This window comes from Lampris incognitus, chromosome 6, assembly GCF_029633865.1.
Source record: "Lampris incognitus isolate fLamInc1 chromosome 6, fLamInc1.hap2, whole genome shotgun sequence".
Lineage (NCBI taxonomy): Eukaryota > Metazoa > Chordata > Actinopteri > Lampriformes > Lampridae > Lampris > Lampris incognitus.
Window position 1 is genome coordinate 36,889,296 of NC_079216.1, and position 16,881 is coordinate 36,906,176.

At 41.7% G+C, this 16,881-nt stretch overlaps 1 protein-coding gene across 1 annotated transcript in view; it reads left to right on the plus strand.

Moving 5' to 3' along the window:
- The window catches only part of wwp2 (WW domain containing E3 ubiquitin protein ligase 2), a 36,572-nt gene that overhangs the window by 10,802 nt on the left and 8,889 nt on the right, over positions 1–16,881 (plus strand). The window contains exons 6-10 of the mRNA XM_056282395.1: positions 3,185–3,263; positions 5,538–5,713; positions 6,241–6,481; positions 6,670–6,759; positions 14,033–14,207. Coding sequence (XP_056138370.1) covers positions 3,185–3,263; positions 5,538–5,713; positions 6,241–6,481; positions 6,670–6,759; positions 14,033–14,207 — 761 coding nt within the window. The remainder of the gene's footprint in view (positions 1–3,184; positions 3,264–5,537; positions 5,714–6,240; positions 6,482–6,669; positions 6,760–14,032; positions 14,208–16,881) is intronic.

Below are 16,881 nucleotides of genomic sequence, written 5' to 3' on the forward strand. Positions count from 1 at the left end.
TGAACTGATACTCATTGACCAGATTTTTATAGGCTTGGCAAGAGCCTCCAGGTCCATGCATCTCTCCCCTATGTATGAGGAAACACACAAGTCTTTTCAGAGAGCGCCATACAGAGCACACTGTGTGCTCCCCTGAATGAATGCAGCACCAGTAGTTGAGGGTAAGGCCTGCCACAGCATATGCTGCATAAATGTGTCTCTTTGTCAGTGTTTGTATGTGAAGAGGGGTTGGGGGGGGTCTGTAAATCTGTGTATGCATACACATTTCTTTTCTAATATTAGTGTGTGAGCATGTGTGCTCATTATTTTGCGTTTGCCAGTCAACTGGTCTTTGTGTGTTGTTGTTTGTACGGCTGTGTGTATATACTGAAGTAGTCACTATAGTTGCACTGGCCAAAGGTTAATTTTGCAATGAACAGAGTTCTGCCCTCTGTCATTACTGTGGCCTGTTGTTTGGTATTCAAAAACTGTACTTCACACATGTGTATACCACCCCATACCTGGACACACACACACACACACACACACACACACACACACACACACACATACATACATATGCTCACATAATCACAAACATCAGGAGTACGTTTGTGTAATTTGTTTCTGGGAATTGTGTAATTTACTTTCATTGCTTGCAGTTCTCCAGTACAATTGGTTCCTGTGATCTTGAACTGGGGGGACTGAGGTAGATATCGTGGTGGGGTTTGCTCTCTGGACAAGCAGAGACCAAGTTAACAGGTCAGGGAGGGAGTTGTGGATGTGGAACAGTGCATGAAGTAAGAGTCAATGGAGCAGAGTGTATTATAGGTTCTTTTCTAGATCCATGCGCATGCGTGCGCTTGGGGATAGATGTTAGATAATGTTTGAATTGTGGCTTTGGAGGGCTGTGTTTCAGGTAGAAGGGGTTGTGATGTGCAGATACATCTATTGCTGCTGTTTTGTTTGTTTTGTTTTTGCTCATGTACACATATGCTCGCACTTCAGTGTGTAAGTGTGCATATGTGCAAATGTAATACTTTCTAGAGTGTGCATGTGCGTGTGTGTGTACACATGCACTCTGGCAAGTGATGAATGCATGAAGTGTATAAAAAAAAGTAGGAGTGTGTTGCCTTCTGCTGGTGTTAAGGCCCTCTGTGTTCCCTCTCTAAACGCACCTCTGTTAGTTTGGAGGTTACACTCACTTCCCCTGGCAGCTTTTCTGACACACACACACACACGCACACACATACACACAGAGCCTCATAAACAAACCCTTGTACTGAAAGGCAGAGAAAAACAGAAGCCAGAGCTGAAAGACCTTTACTCTGTGTGAATATGGACAACCACACCTTGTACATGTTACTCATGCACACACCAACACACATACACCTCTTCCACCAAAACTCTTGCCACAAAAGAAGAATAAATAAGACAGACAATAAGACAAATAAGTAATATGTATGAGAAAGCACAGGCCCTGATGTTTTAAGATAGTTTTCTATGAAAGATGTCTTGTTTCTCTGCTGTTTCTTAAATTATCTCGTCATTTTGTCTTTGCTGTGTCACATCCCTCAAATACCCACCTCATGAAATGCATGAAGTGGAAGTGGGAAGACTCGTGACCAACAGACCTTTGACGTCCACTTTTTTATTGCTTCTGATGTTGCTGTTTCCACCCTCGGCATGTAGAAAAACACATTAACGTGAAGCTATAATGTACACACACTGACCTACAACAGCAAACACTCCCCTCCCCCCACCCCCTCATGTGCGCAGACACACAAGTAAACATACATGCATACACTGACAACTGAACAGTAGTTGGACTTATGTCATGGGGCTGGGGATGAGGGGGGTGAACTCAGGGGTAGGCTATGACACAATAGTTTCTCCTCACAGCCAATGTTTATTTTTCTGTCCATTGGGCTTGCTCACAAGAAGCCCTTTCATAGCACCGAAACAGGGCTGTGTGTGTGTGGGGGGGGGGGGCGATTATCTGTTTACTTTACCTTAGATAGGATTTATATGTAAACATGAAAGCTGATTGAGGTTGTCATAGTCCAGATTTGTGTGTATGTCACACAGGAAAGGTTTCAGCCACTACACTCGGCTTCTTACGTGTGTGTGTGTGTGTGTGAGAGAGAGTGTGAGACATGGCGAGAGAGAGTGAATGATAATGAAAAGCATGTTATAGGACTGTGGTTTCAGACACAGTTGGGAATGGGCATACAGTCACACATTCCCTCACACCCACCAAGACCACATACCATTGGAGAGAGAGAGACACACACATACACACACACACACACACACACACACACAGAAACCAACACAGACCATGTACTATATACGGGGATGAATGGTCTCCATTAAACCACCAACGACACTTTGATTGCCACATGGATTTCAAGTCTGTATGGCTTTCATTATTAACACTTTCTCAGAAAAAAAAAGCCCTGCGCATTACTGTGTGCATTTTCCCACTGTCTCTACAGATGTATATCGGACTCATTAATTCTCCAGTAGAAATTGTACATAATGTTTCTACTCCCATATTAAACCCAGAGGGAGGGAAATGTTTATTGCCTTGTTTGCCAAAGAATTATGGGAACTTTTCATATGTTTGGTGTTGATTTTCATTGGTAAATTTTTCCTTTAAGGGGCAAAAATGGGAGGATTTCTTAGGCGTAAGTTGGTTGAAGTCTAATTGTAAAACTAAATTCAAGGTGTAATTGCATTAATTTGTGAGCATTGTCTTCATGTGAATGTCCCCAAAAGTGTGCAGCAATTACTCTGTAAAGCAAACACTGTAAGGGTTGGGAGTTTGGTTATTGTCAGAACAACATATATTCAGAATGTCTCGTATTGTTGCAACATGCACCAGATAAAAATGTCCACCTGTTGGCGTATTCTGCCTGTCGTTTTTCTTCTCCTTTCATACACTCACTCATTTACTTACTTGTTCTCTCTGTTATTCTCATTTCTTGACTTTTTAGGCACCTTTTTATTCAGTCTCCTTTTCCAGCCATTATTTACCATTTCCAACTATTCCAACCTCCTTTTCTTTTTTTTCCCCCTTTTTTTTGTGTGTGTGTTTCCATTTCCTTTTCTCACTTTTTTGATCTCTTTCTCTCTTCCTTGGATTCTGGTTGTTCATGTCTGCAGTATATGTTGCCGATTTTGTACTTGTTCATTGTTCCAGAGATGTTACCGTCAGACAGACCCAACCTGAGGAGGACACAGAGTGAGGAGACTCCTAGCACAGTTGGGCCCCGCGGCAGGTCAACACACACACACACACACGCACATGCACACACATACACACACACACACAGGCTTGTACACGTAGTCCCTGAGCTGCCTCTGATACTCAGATACAGTCCTTTGGGAGCTGTGGTCACCACAAGGATAAAACACAGAGATGATGTCATGAGAGAAGTGATAAGATGCAGACTATCGGGACTCTTAAAACTAGACTGCAGTCTGTTGTCTTAGAATGGACGTCATAACACAATAGAATCTGGTTTGCTTCAACTGCAGGGGTAATTTGTTGTTGTTGTTCCTGCTATTTGTGTATTTTTTATCTAAGTTTTTTTTAATTGGGTTGTGGAGAGAGTACATTACACTAGATCAAAGTTGTGAATACCAGTTGATTCTGGAATGTAACCCCGACATTGCATAAACCCCCCTTTTTGGACAGGAGTTTATCACTTCAAAATATAGTTAAAGGAGTCAACTTAATTTATTTGTATAGTCCAGTATCACAAATTATATGTACACAAATTGGTTTTGACTTTTCATTTGAAAGGGAATGGTGGATGCTATTTAATTTCCTTGTTAGAATGCATTTAATTTGAAGATCTCTGGTTTTAAAGAGTGGGCTTGTGCTTTTGCTATTTTGAATGTGTTTTCGTGTGACAATTCCTCGCAATTCCACAATCCAAACATTCAGCTAATCTCTGTTTGGTGTTCCCCTCCCCCAAAAGATTTTTTAGATAAACAGATTTTTCCTTCATACAACGTTTTGAAAGGAAGCTGACATTGTAACAATATTGTTGAGATTGATGGTATATATTTAGACCATCGATAAACACACATACAGATAACTTGGTTAATTGTATTAAATTCCTTATCATTATAATCATTCTTATTATTATTGTCATTATTATTGTATAATAACGTTTTTTAAATGAGTTTTTCTTAGCTCTTTATAAAGACAATAAAACAGAAACAGTAAATAATGGCTATAGCTGAAAGTAAGACAACTTGATTAGCCATACATATAGAAAATTCATGGCTCAGTAGCTGACTGAAGCACTTATGCAGAGAGCAGTCATGTTATTCTCTGCGAGTGTGGTTTAAGAAACTGGCCTCACTGACTAGAATGTTGGTGTGATAATAAATACCTCAGTGGACTAGATCTGTTTCAAAGCACTGCGGTGGGTTGCATGGGTCAGATGGTATTTCCCTGTAAACATCGTAGGGGGACATTACCGTGGTTCACTTAAGATCCAGACCCTGCTGCTATGGATTACCGTTCAACATATCCATCTGTTTGTGTCCAAAAAGAGGGAATAAAGTACAAATAAAGAGTAAGAGAGATAGTTGGAGAGTTGGAGGAACAGGAGAGGGTGAAGGGTGCTCTGACAGTGTTGCATTTTGCAGTCTCCCATGACAAGAAGCAAGCCCCTCTCCCTCCCCCTCCCAACCACACACACACTTATGCATTTTAGACATGTTCTTATATAGACACTCTCATTTACACTCTCTCTCTCTCTCTCTCTCTCTCTCTCTCTCTCTCTCTCTCTCTCATATGCACATACACACATATATTTATTGAGACAAATGTATTTTGGTTCAAGTACCCAAAATCACAAAGCTCATATAAGCTGCCACAAGGGTACAAACACACATGCACAAACACATAGGCAATCCGTCTGTATAGTAACCAGGTTAAACATAGTTACATCGGACGGCATCTATACAGATGCAGTGTGACACAGAAAGTCAAACACACACATGATCAGGCAAAGCCCCTTGCTTTTTCTTTAGGAGTCGCTGCTGCTTGTTCTTTTCGTTGTGGCAAATAAACAATTGAGCTTGACGGCAAATCCAGTTTTCTATTAAAAGTTTTCCAAGTTTGGCCTCAGCATTCCGGAGACCTGGGGGTAAAAACCATGAAAATCTGTTTTCCTAGCATAAAAGTTCTTGTTGGAAAAGGAAAGTTATATTTAGAATTAGGAAAACATGAGTATATTTTGAGAGAAAAATGAGCTCACACTGACACCTCTTGTGTCGGATCGCTTTCTCGTGTGTCTTTCGTGTGTGTGTAGGTATTTGCGTCCACTTGTCTGAGCATGTGACCGCTCGCTCACACACCTGACGTGATTAAATGCTTCTTTTTTCTTTCTACTCTGTCTCCTTCACCCCCCCCCCCCTTTGCATCTTCCATCCTTGTTTCCTGTTTATCTCTCTCTTTCTGTCTCTTTTCTAATCAGTTATACTTGCTTGTTCTCTCTCTCTGTCTCTCTCTTTCTCTACCTCTCCCTGTGCAGAAGTAACAGGCACTCTGCTGGGGGGTCACAGGGGGGTTCCCCGGGGGCCTCCAGAGGCTCTCTGACTAATGGGGAGCTGAATGAGGAGCAGAGCCCTGGGTCAGGGTCTGGCTTGGGGTCCTCCAGTCGCCTCCGCTCTTCCAAGAGTGCCCAGAGCAGCCCTGGAGCCAGCGCAGGTACAGAAGTCACTCTGATATCCCCACTCGGTAACTCCATAACAGGATTATATTGAGGCCTGGGTCAGAGAGGATATGTTCTGCAAATAATTTTTTCATGTTTATTTTACCATTCTTGGTGTACCAGATGGGAGGTTTTTGCCACAAAAACCCCTTAAGGACCCCAGCAGGAATAGAAAAGTTTGAATTCCATGCCAACATTTCTAGGAGTGCACTAATATTTCGCTGGAAATCATTTTGATCAGCACATCATTGTGTGACTCAGTCTAGAATATCAGCAGCATTTTCACCTTTTTGAGTGTTATGCATCATGTGCATTACTGTACAGTCCACCGTATTTGCTAATACTTTTGAAAAGAGGTAAAAGGTAGCTGAAAACAGGAAAACACATTTTGGCTGTGATCCATGCTATAGCAACTAGATCTCAGTTTCTGAGATCTGAGTTTCTCCTCTTTCGTGTCCCCTCTTTTTCAGTCTCTTTTTGTTCTTTGTTTGATTTTTCTAATCCCTCCCTTGTCTTCTATTAGGCAAAGTTGAGCTGACATCCAACGGACTAGAGAATGGCCGCAGTGGTGTGGCTCATCAAACCCCCCCTCCATCCTCCCCGTCTGTTCGATCCCCAAGCCTCAATAGCACCAGTAGTCCCTCTTTGGGACAGGACGCCACAAGTCTGGCCCCTCCGGCAGAGCCCGGATCCACTGTTGCCCCCAGCCCAGAGCAGGCCAACAGTGTTGCAACAGAGGCCCCCACAGATTCACTCCCAGCTGGGTAGGCTCTCAAGGGCGGGTTCCTGGAAGGCGTGGAGGGGAAATGGGAAAGACTTGGCTCAATGTGGAGGGTTGTGGTTGTGTTTTAAACGGTTGCATTGAGAAAAGTTTTGTTAAACAGTCAATTTCATTTGTCCTTTGAATTTAATTTACCTTCCACTCTTTTTTTGTCACTCTTTGTCCCTCTAGCTGGGAGCAGAGGGTGCTCCCTCATGGCAGAGTATACTATGTTGATCATAACACCAAAACCACAACCTGGGAGAGACCACTTCCACCTGGGTATGCCTTCATGTTTGTATACATTCTTGCGTGTGTGTGTGTGTGTGTGTGTGTGTGTGTGTGTGTGTGTGTGTGTGTGTGTGTGTGTGTGTGTGCACATTTTCACAAGTATGTTTATGCAGTGACTGGTTGCAGCTGCTGCTGATTAATTGATATTAATGCAACTGACAGATAAAAACAGTAAAACATAATGGCACAGATACTGAAAGTGATTGTTGATGCACGTTATTTGACGCTTCTTTGGCATACTGCAGTTGAAAGATTTGCCTCCTAACAGGTCATTTGCAGCAGCAGAAACCTCAAAAAATGGCTCTGTTTTGGTCCCTGGGTCCTCTATTGACACTTCAAATTCAGGGCACGTTTGGAGCTGGAACGTCAAGGCAGTTTAACCCACCAATTAATGCTTTTGGTGCTCCTTCTGCCATTTCAGACAATTAGTGTACTTCAGAACGTTGATGTCAGATGCTTCCAGTGCATTTCTGCCATAAGCATAATAGTGCTGAATAGGGCTGGCCATATGGACAAAATCAAATTTCACAATATTTTGACCGAATACCTCTATCGATATTTTGACGATATTATAGAGATGACTATTGGTGTTCTCACAAAATATTTACACAGTAACATTTTTGATAAACACTCATTAGTAATGTGGATATGATGTCCAAACAGATAGAGACAAATAATATCACAGCTAGAAAAGTCTTAATAAGTTCAGAAAATTACATCTCTTTACTGTAATGCAGCCTTTAAAACCAGGAAAAGACAACACTAATATCACGATATTACGATACCTAAAATCCAATCTGTTATCTAGTCTTATATCACGATATCGATGTATAAATGTAATATCGATATCCTGGTGGGCAGGATACTGCTGAAGTTGATTTTGAAGGTCTTCCTGTAGGCAAAAGCAGCCTCCTCCGAGATGTGCACTTAGTGTTGAATATATGAATCATAGTGTTCCTCCATTCACATTAAGATACACTAGTTAGAACTTTAAAGTTAGCTTGTTGGCCCCTTCACTATGGAACCAAAACCTTACAGCATGAAATAACATTCCCATGAGTCCCTTCTAGAATAAAAAAAAAAAGCTAATAAAAGTTATAAACTGTCAAATCACAAAAACCTCAAAGAAATCAATATGACTTCAACATTCTCAACTGGTCTCTGAAGAACTGGAATGGTATTCAGAACATTTTGACAAATTTCCATAACCAATCAATCAAGATGGATTCTGCCACTTATTTGTGTGAGTTTTTAAGAACCCATCGAAGGACAGTGTTTTAGCCAGGCACAAGCAGGGGGAAATTGGAAATCAGAGGAAATGTGCTGAGTTTAACAGAAGTTTAGAGCATCCACAGTCATTTGCACAAAGGATTCCTCAGTCATTGAGCTGTGCCAACTTTTAGCATTGATTTGTAGTGCAAGATCACCGAGCTGACAGCCCCTCTTATGAGTCCAGATTCACCTTTTGCATCATGGAGAGACGGGGTGCTGCGTCAGCTGGATAAGGTGTCTGGGGATGTCGTAAGAATATGCTAATCCTCTCTCTCCTGCTGCCTGGCATGGTACTTAATGTCAATGAAGAAATGCACTGAAGAATATTAATGTGCTGGCCAGAAACTGCATGATGAAGGACAGATAACTTGTTGTGGCAAGTTTTCCAAACATTACAGATACCACTAAATACATGCATGGGTCTATCAGGTTTTCAAGCTCAAAACAACAAATTCATTGGAAGAGGATAATACAACATTTAACATCGAGTTGGTATATCATACAGACATGGACGTAAATGTTTGCACAAAGTTTTTAATGCAGTGAGTAAAGAAAATGGGAATGGCTTTTTAATGAAAAGGACAGAAAGTAGTTATTTATCCATCGGTTGTTGTGAAACTTAATGTTTAATATTGACAACAGGATTAGCAAAATGCAGAATAGCCAAAATCATTTACATTTTTTATGCTTCTTTTCCAAATAATGTCCAAAGAGCAAGTTTGTAATTTTTGCACATGCAGTTGCCCTTAACAATGCTGAATTAAAGGTACAAAGAAATATTAAGGCTGTGCCTCAGCGGAAATTCATGAAAATAATGGATTTTCCATCACACTGCTGAGAAGGACAAAGAAAATTAGGGTTTGAGCTGAATAAACTCATACAGTGTGTAAACAAAAAAACATGTCCAACATCCTCAGTTTAAAGTGCATAACTCAAATCAGGGGGGAAAAAAATCACGTAACTTTACATAATCTAAACTAGTCCCAAAAAGCCTCTGGCAGTGTGTGTGTGTGTGTGTGTGTGTGTGTGTGTGTGTGTGTGTGTGTGTGTGTGTGTGTGTGTGTGTGTGTTTTATGGAGTTAAAGTGTCTTAACTATTGTCAAGACAAGGCAGAAAGTTCTGCACAAATTTGCATTTGATACGGTGCAGGTTTTTTAAGTATGCACTTTATTTACTTGGGCATAACTACATACATCAGTTCCTGCCACATATCTAAATCTCCCAAACTGATTGTTTTCTTGTATGCTAAGCCTTAGCAATAGGAGCACACCCTCTCACTTCATCTCTCTTTGTGTAAGAGTCACCAACACCACTAGAGCCAACACTTTTGTGGTATTTATTTTCAGTGATTATTGATTTTCAGTTTGTGAAAGAGAGCGAGCGAGAGAGAAAGAGAGAGAGCGAGAGCGAGAGAGAGAAGGGCCTGCTTTTAGAAAAAGGTCACCCCCTTCCCCCATCTCAGTTTTTCCAGAGAGGGAACGAGAGTGTGGGGCCCAGAGAACAAAAGTCCTTTCTTAGAGCCACATGTACGTACGTACATCACTGTGTTGGCTGCTGGCTGCCCGGGCCCTTCAGAGGATCAATTAGCAGTCTAATGCCGGGGTACTGCTCCAGATGCACACACCAGGAACTGTTTATGGGGGGACTCTCAGGCAATCTAGGTTTGGAAGCTGATGTAATGAAAGCCATCCTTGGGTTGGCTACAAGGGGGTCCTTGTAATTCGCTCACATTCAGCATCGACTGGTTTTTTTTTTTTTTTTGGAAAATCCATTGAGCAGAAATTTTGGGTTTTACTGCAGCTGTATCACAGCACTCAAACTAAATAAAAACAAAAGCGACAGAAATTTACCAGGGCAGCAGTTCATGTACCTAGATCGGTTGCCTCAATATAACCACCCTATATCTGAGAAACTTTATAGACTTTGGCTTTCCTCCCAAGTAAACTAAAATCCTGTTTCTAGAGCCCAGCATCACTACTAGTAATGGATTACAAGGTTATTGTTTAATGAGGCTCAATATCAAGAGAAGTCATTGCACCCTTGTAGCCTATATGTAATATTGCTTAATTTCATACATCTAAAAATGCTTAATAATATTCATTATGATCAATAATATTCACTGTTCCCCACATTCAGATCCTTTCACCAGCACCTCACCAATCCAGGTGCCCAGTCTCTTCCATCCCTTCTCTCTATTTTGTGATCCGCATATGACACTGTGTTTCAGTGGGACTGGCTGTGAAGGGGCTGCGATAGATATCTGTAGGAACCTATTATAGCTCATCCCATGCACAATGCATTGCGGCTGTGTTCCTGCCCTTTAACTGCTTTCTCAAGTTTATGTTTATGTCTCCCAGAATTATTAAATCCAAGCTGTTCCCAGCTACCATTTGAGAAAATCCACTCATTTCGTGCTGAAAAATGAACATATTGGTGATTATGGGTTTTTCCATGGGACAGTGTTACATAGTGCTCGAAGTGGGCCGGTACTCAGCGGTATGCTGTACCGGCACCACCTCATTTTGCTCTTAGGAGTACCGGGATTTTTTCTGCTTTCTGCTATTTCTCATAAACTTAGGGCACCTATACTGTTTAACCCACTGCCAGCTTCTCTTGCTGACTTGTTTTCTACCTCAAAAATTGCTGTTTTGTTGCGGTCCTTCATTTCGGTGAACACTTGCTAAATGTCAAACCAAAGGACTTCATTACTTGGACTGTGCAATGTTACGCAGTTCCAGAGTCTTGCACGCTGCAGCCCTGACATTTGTTTTTACAGAACACCCTGATGAAATATAACTTTTAGTGTGTATATGTTTCATTTTATTGGTTTATCTAAATGTTAATTACAATTGAAACTCATGTCCTTTTTAATGCATAATGTTGGGAAAATCAGCAATAACTCATTCTGTCTTTTATTCACGGTATAAGTTCACTGATACACATGCCAAAAATACTAACAAGGAGAGTACCTGCACTTTTGTTTTGTTTTTTTCTCACGTCAACCCATGCGGATAAGCACGGTGTCCTGAGTTTGCTATAGGTTTCTGTAAGCCTTGGCTGTGTATCGGGGTTTGGTAGCTTAAATAGTTAGGCCTATCTTGTGTAAGATGAGGAGAGACTCTTGGGCAGGCTACTAGTGCATTGCTCTGTTGGACAGCTGCCACAGACTCTAGGATTGTTTCTGGCTTTGGTAAATAATTTGCTGGTAGTGCAAAAAATCAGAGAGGCAGCAGTGTTATTCTAGCCTATTAAAATTCTCCAGTCAGGAGGACGACTTCACTGTTGTTTCTGACCTCCTGAATGAATATATACTTTCACATATGGGTTTAATTTATATCTTTGTTGAGCATGCATAAAGAATGTAAATTAATACTGATAAAGGTCCTCATTGGTCTCCAAAAGCCTTAGGTCAAAGAAGCTTGCCAAATTGGAGGCTAAAATAACCTCACATGTAGTGTGAATGTCTATACAAGTACAATTCTAAAGCTGGAATTGTATTTGCACAAACATTGGATGACGATTTGATACCAAGGCTGGAAATTATGAATTGTGTGTCGGGTAATAACTGACCACTGTTGAAGTACCTACAGAGTTGGCAATCAGTTAAGTACTGCATTTTCATGACTTGTGAAAATATTTCTAAAAAGCTTATGATCAGAATGATGACATCTCATCAGGGGGCTGTAGTGTAATCATCATCTGATGACTTGATTTTTTTGCAGTGTGACCCAGTAAGAGGGTTGTTGGTAACTTCTTCCTGAGGTGTCTTTTGTCGTTCAGGCTGGTCAGTTAATGAATCTCAGTTGCTGTAAAAACACATTGAAGTTGCCCAGCTACGAGGCTAAAGAAGATATATAGTCACACTGAGCAAAGTGTCAGCGTGAGTTCTTGGGGACTGCAGAAGGGGTTGTGGTCAGCACTGTGTAAATGGGATCAGTTCATAATGTTTAACTAGACTAAAATTAAAAGCATATTCACCATTACAAAGTGGTGAGTGATGTGCCGTGGTGCTGTGGAAAGGTACTTGTGTGTTTCTACATGCACAACAAAGACAAAGAGAAAGAACCTTGGGGGCGTCCGGGTAGCGTAGCGGTCTATTCCATTGCCTACCAACACGGGGATCCCACTTCGAATCCCCGTGTTGCCTCCGGCTTGGTCGGGTGTCCCAACAGACACAATTGGCCATGTCTACAGGTGGGAGGCCAGACATGTGTATGTGTCCTGGTTGTAGCGCTAGTGCCTCCTCTGGTCGGTCGGGGTGCCTGTTCGGGGAGGAAGGGGAACTGAGGGGGAATAGCATGGTCCTCCCATGTGCTACACCCCCTGGCGAAACTCCTCACTGTAAGGTGAAAAGAAGCGGCTGGCGACTCCACATTTATCGGAGGAGGTATGTGGTAGTCTGCAGCCCTCCCCAGATCAGCAGGGGTAGACCAGTGACTGGGACAGCTCGGAAGAGTGGGGTAATTGGCCAAGTACAGTTGGGGAGAAAAAGTGGGAGAAAAAAAAAGAACTTGGGCCTGGTCTGTCTGGCTCTCAATCCATCTATCTGTATCGATCTGTCGTTCTGTCTCTCTCGATACTTCTGTCTCCCATTTGCCTCTGTGCATATATGAAGGTGTGTATGTGTACACTGCTGAACACACTATGTGTACCTGTGTGTGACATTTCATTAGTAGCCACCATGTCACAAATTAGCAGCTGAAGAGCTGCTCTGTTGGTTGTGTTGTGAGAGCAGTGGTGGGTTGCTCCATAGCGGAACATGGCCTGCTCGCCAGAGCAACAAGGGAGCCAAACAAACTTAAAGCCTCTTTGAGACAGTTGTATTCATGAATGAGTCAGTGGCCTTAGGCTCATATATTTTTACTGTGGTGTGATGTCAGTGTGTCTAAGTGTGAATGTGATTGGGTGTGTGTGAATTTGTGTGGTTTTATTGTTTTTGTTTTTTTTGTGTGTGTGTCTGTGTGGCTGTCTTTTGTGCGAGCGTGCGTGCGTGCATGCGTGCACGTGCATGTCTGTCTCAGCGTGTCTGTAAACGCAACAACTGCACTGTATGTTTTTGTTAGCATACGGAAGTAGTCGCTGTTCTCTCTACCAAATTCTGGTTTGGTTGAGTCAGAGACATGAGAATAGCAGCAGCCTTCACACCACAACAGCATTTAAGCCTGCAGAGCCCTGGGGGGGCTTCACATGTGTTTTTCTATGTGATTTTGGGTGGGTTGGTGTGTGTGTGTGTGTGTGTGTGTGTGTGTTTTCTATGTGATTTTGTGTGTGTGCGTGCATGCATGCGGACTCGAGTGGAAAACCATGTGCATATTGTGCATACTTTGTGTTAGATTTGTGTTTCTTTGTTGGTGACCGCTCATCTTTGTCCTAGTCCAGAAACAAACCTCTCCTCCTCCTTCAAACTGGAGTGACATAGATCTGAATAAAGAATAGGTCCTGAAATATTAAATACAGATCTGTGTACAAGTACACGATATGTGTGTGTGTGTGTGTGTGTGTGTGTACACATATGATAGATAGATATAGATGTGTGTATACTATTTTTATTTTTTTCTAATACTACCCATTCTTATGTTCTCCTTATGCCCTTTTCCTAACCTAGTTTTTTTTATTATTATTACTGTTATTATTATATCTAAAGATGCAAAGGTTTATTTGTCACATACTTCATGTTCAAGTACAATGAGCAGTAAGATGATTTTTTGGCAAACTCGGAAACTGCAAAAAAAAAAAGGAGGTAGAACAAGTAAAAAGGAATAAGATAAAATTTAAAAAGTGAAAAATCTGGGGAGTATACAGAAGGTATTCTCTGATAAACATCTATATATAAATGTGGACATAGTCTGGTGAAGGAAAGTGTCAAAGGCAATCGTCAGTCAAAAGTCTGAATTCTATGAAACCACCCACTATTAATGTGCTCAATAAAGAAACATTTAAAGTTTACACCCCCCCCCACCCCCCCACCCCCACCCACCCAATCTAACTCTAGATGGGAGAAGCGTGTAGACCAGCGGGGCCGGTTCTACTATGTGGACCACAACACCAGGACCACCACGTGGCAGAGGCCCACGGCCGAGTCAGTCCGCAACTATGAGCAGTGGCAGAGCCAACGCAGCCAGCTTCAAGGGGCCATGCACCAGTTCAGCCAGCGTTTCCTCTACCAGGTATCACAACATTCTTCTCCATTGTTTTGCAGGACCAGTATATTGCTCCGTAGAACAAACTTTCCAATCCCCGCCCCCATTGCTCAGTCGTCTGTTTTTGTACACAATGTTAAGACATGAGGTGTAAATATAGTAAATATGAGGTGTAAATATAGTTTATTATCTTTGTCACAGGTTGACTCCTCCCCCACCCACCCTTTCCTAGTACTCTCCTCTTTGAACAATTCACTTCTGCCACAGCTCCACAAAAATAAATGTTTCAAATAGAAATTGAATAAAGGACGGGTTGCAGAGAAGGAATAGATGGAATGAAGAGAGAGTAAGTCCAATCTTGGATGTCAGACATACATTTCCTATTTCCATTGAGTTGTGGTAGAAAGTATCTACAAGAAAGTTACCAGACTATCATCTAAGTGCCCGTGGTCAGTTACACTTAAGTGTATGGTTATGCCCTGTTCAACTAAACAAACAACTTTAACCAAGTTATCCAGTTCTCAATATCCCAAAGGCTGTTATGTCATCTCTGGCAATGGCAATGCTTGGATGGTAGAGACACAATTAATGGTGCAAAACACCTTCCACTTCCAGCACACAAATTGCTGTTAATAGGCAGGATTTTCTAATGATTTGTGTGTGGAAATATGCGTGCTAAACTGTCACTAGTGGCAAAAAAACTGATCTACTGACAGGATGCACATCTGATTGTCTCTCTGAATTGAGTAAAGTACATTCTCTGTCCATTTTGATGTTTGTCCTGATGAATATGTTGGAATGGGCATTTCTGAGTATGCTAGCTATTGAAAAAATAAGCAAATGCACTAATTTGTACATCACGTGCAAACTGACCAAAGATAGAGTAATAACAAAGAAGATAACTACATGTGTAAAATAATGAATATCAATTGCAAGCATTAACTAGTCCATAAATACTGAGGCCAAATTGGCAAAATTCAGAGCGTTAGCTGAAAGTAGGATCTTTCTTTTATATTCGTATTTTCATTTTCATCTTTTTCTGCCAGTGTTTACTGTCTTGGTTCTCACAACCTATATTGTTTGGATTCTGACACTGATATTTCTTTGATATGCCTCTAAAGGCATTTATTTGCTTCTTCCATGACACTTCCTGTCACTGCCTGTCATCACTCTTGTTTTTCACTGAAGCTGCCCATGGTTGAAAGCCCTCAAAACAAAACAAAAAATCCTCACCTGCTATAGATATGGCTGGTGGCACCTATTGTTGTTCAGAAATGTTTTAATTGTACACCAATGGGAAAATTTACATGCTCACAGTCTGATCAGCTGCAAACACAAATTTAGCAAGTCTTATTTGGGGTTTCTGTTAATCTGGTCCAAAGGGTAGTTGTATCATTTTGCGTTATCCCAGAGTCTCAGTCTAATCTTAATAAGCAGCCACAAATTGCAGTATCCTTGTTTGTTGATGGTCAGAAGGTATCCACTGTAGGTGTAGCAAGAGATTTAGACTTAGTTTCAGGTATTTTTCCTGCAGAGTTCAGTTGTGTTGAGGAGCAGTCCTCTCTTTGACTAGCTGTCATGCAAGTGAAGCAGCCAAGGTCAAATTTCAGCCAGACAGTAAAGACTTATGGGACTAGAACAACAGATGATTCTGAACTGGGCGTTCCACTGTGTGGCCCATTAGTTAAACCAGTTTTAAGAACTCTTATAGACTCCTATAAAAAGACCCCTCCCTGCCTCTGTCCGGGTACTGTGCGTGTGTCTATGTCTGTGAATGTGCATCCTTGTGGCCGTATATATATTTGTTTTTGATTTGTCTGATCGTTCTGTGTGTGTGTGTGTGTGTGTGTGTGTGTGTGTGTGTGTGTGTGTGTGTGTGTGTGTGTGTGTGTGTGTGTGTGTGTGTGTGTGTGTGTGTGTGTGTGTGTGTGTGTGTGTGTGTGTGTGTGTGTGCGTGCGTGTGTGTGTGTGTGTGTTCAGGTCTGTACCCACTCCCACTCACCAACCACACAAATACATCTTAGTCCCTCTCCAAAATAACCTCTGAGACAATAGACTTCCTTACATTTGTTCTTTCCTGTCTCTCTCTGTCACCTATCTCTCCATCCATAATGGCTGACCTACTCTTTTTCTCTCTGCATCTTGCCATGTTCCTTTTCTCTTCTTACTTTATAATGTGTATTATCCTCTGTTTCTCTTTTCCTCCACTATCCCCCTCCCTCCTTCCTTTCCTCCCTCCGAAAATATCACTCTCCCTTCCTGCCTCAATCCCTCATTCTGCCACATCTGAACTTGACAGGATAGAAATGGACCCAATCCATCATTGTACTGACCACATTTTAGTAGGAATCACATTTTAAAGCATTATGGAAAAATAGAGTTACTAGAAAACATGCATTATTCAGTGATGACTTTCAGGTGTAAGTTGAAATTCAGGTTTAAGTCAGGGTCTTGCATTTAAATAAAGCTGTGCCACATGGTTTAGTTCATGCTTGAGACAAATATTTTTCAGGTTTTGTTTGGGCTGGCTTCAACTTTTCAGGCCCAGGTCAAGCTCTCATTCCCCCTTCTTTTCTCTCTCTCTCACTCTCTCTCTCTCTCTCGCTGACCGAGCCTGAGAAAACCCAATTGGCTGGTCCTCCCTCTATGTTGATAGTCAAGATTCTGTTTTGGACCGCCCCTGCTGCTGATAGGACCGGTT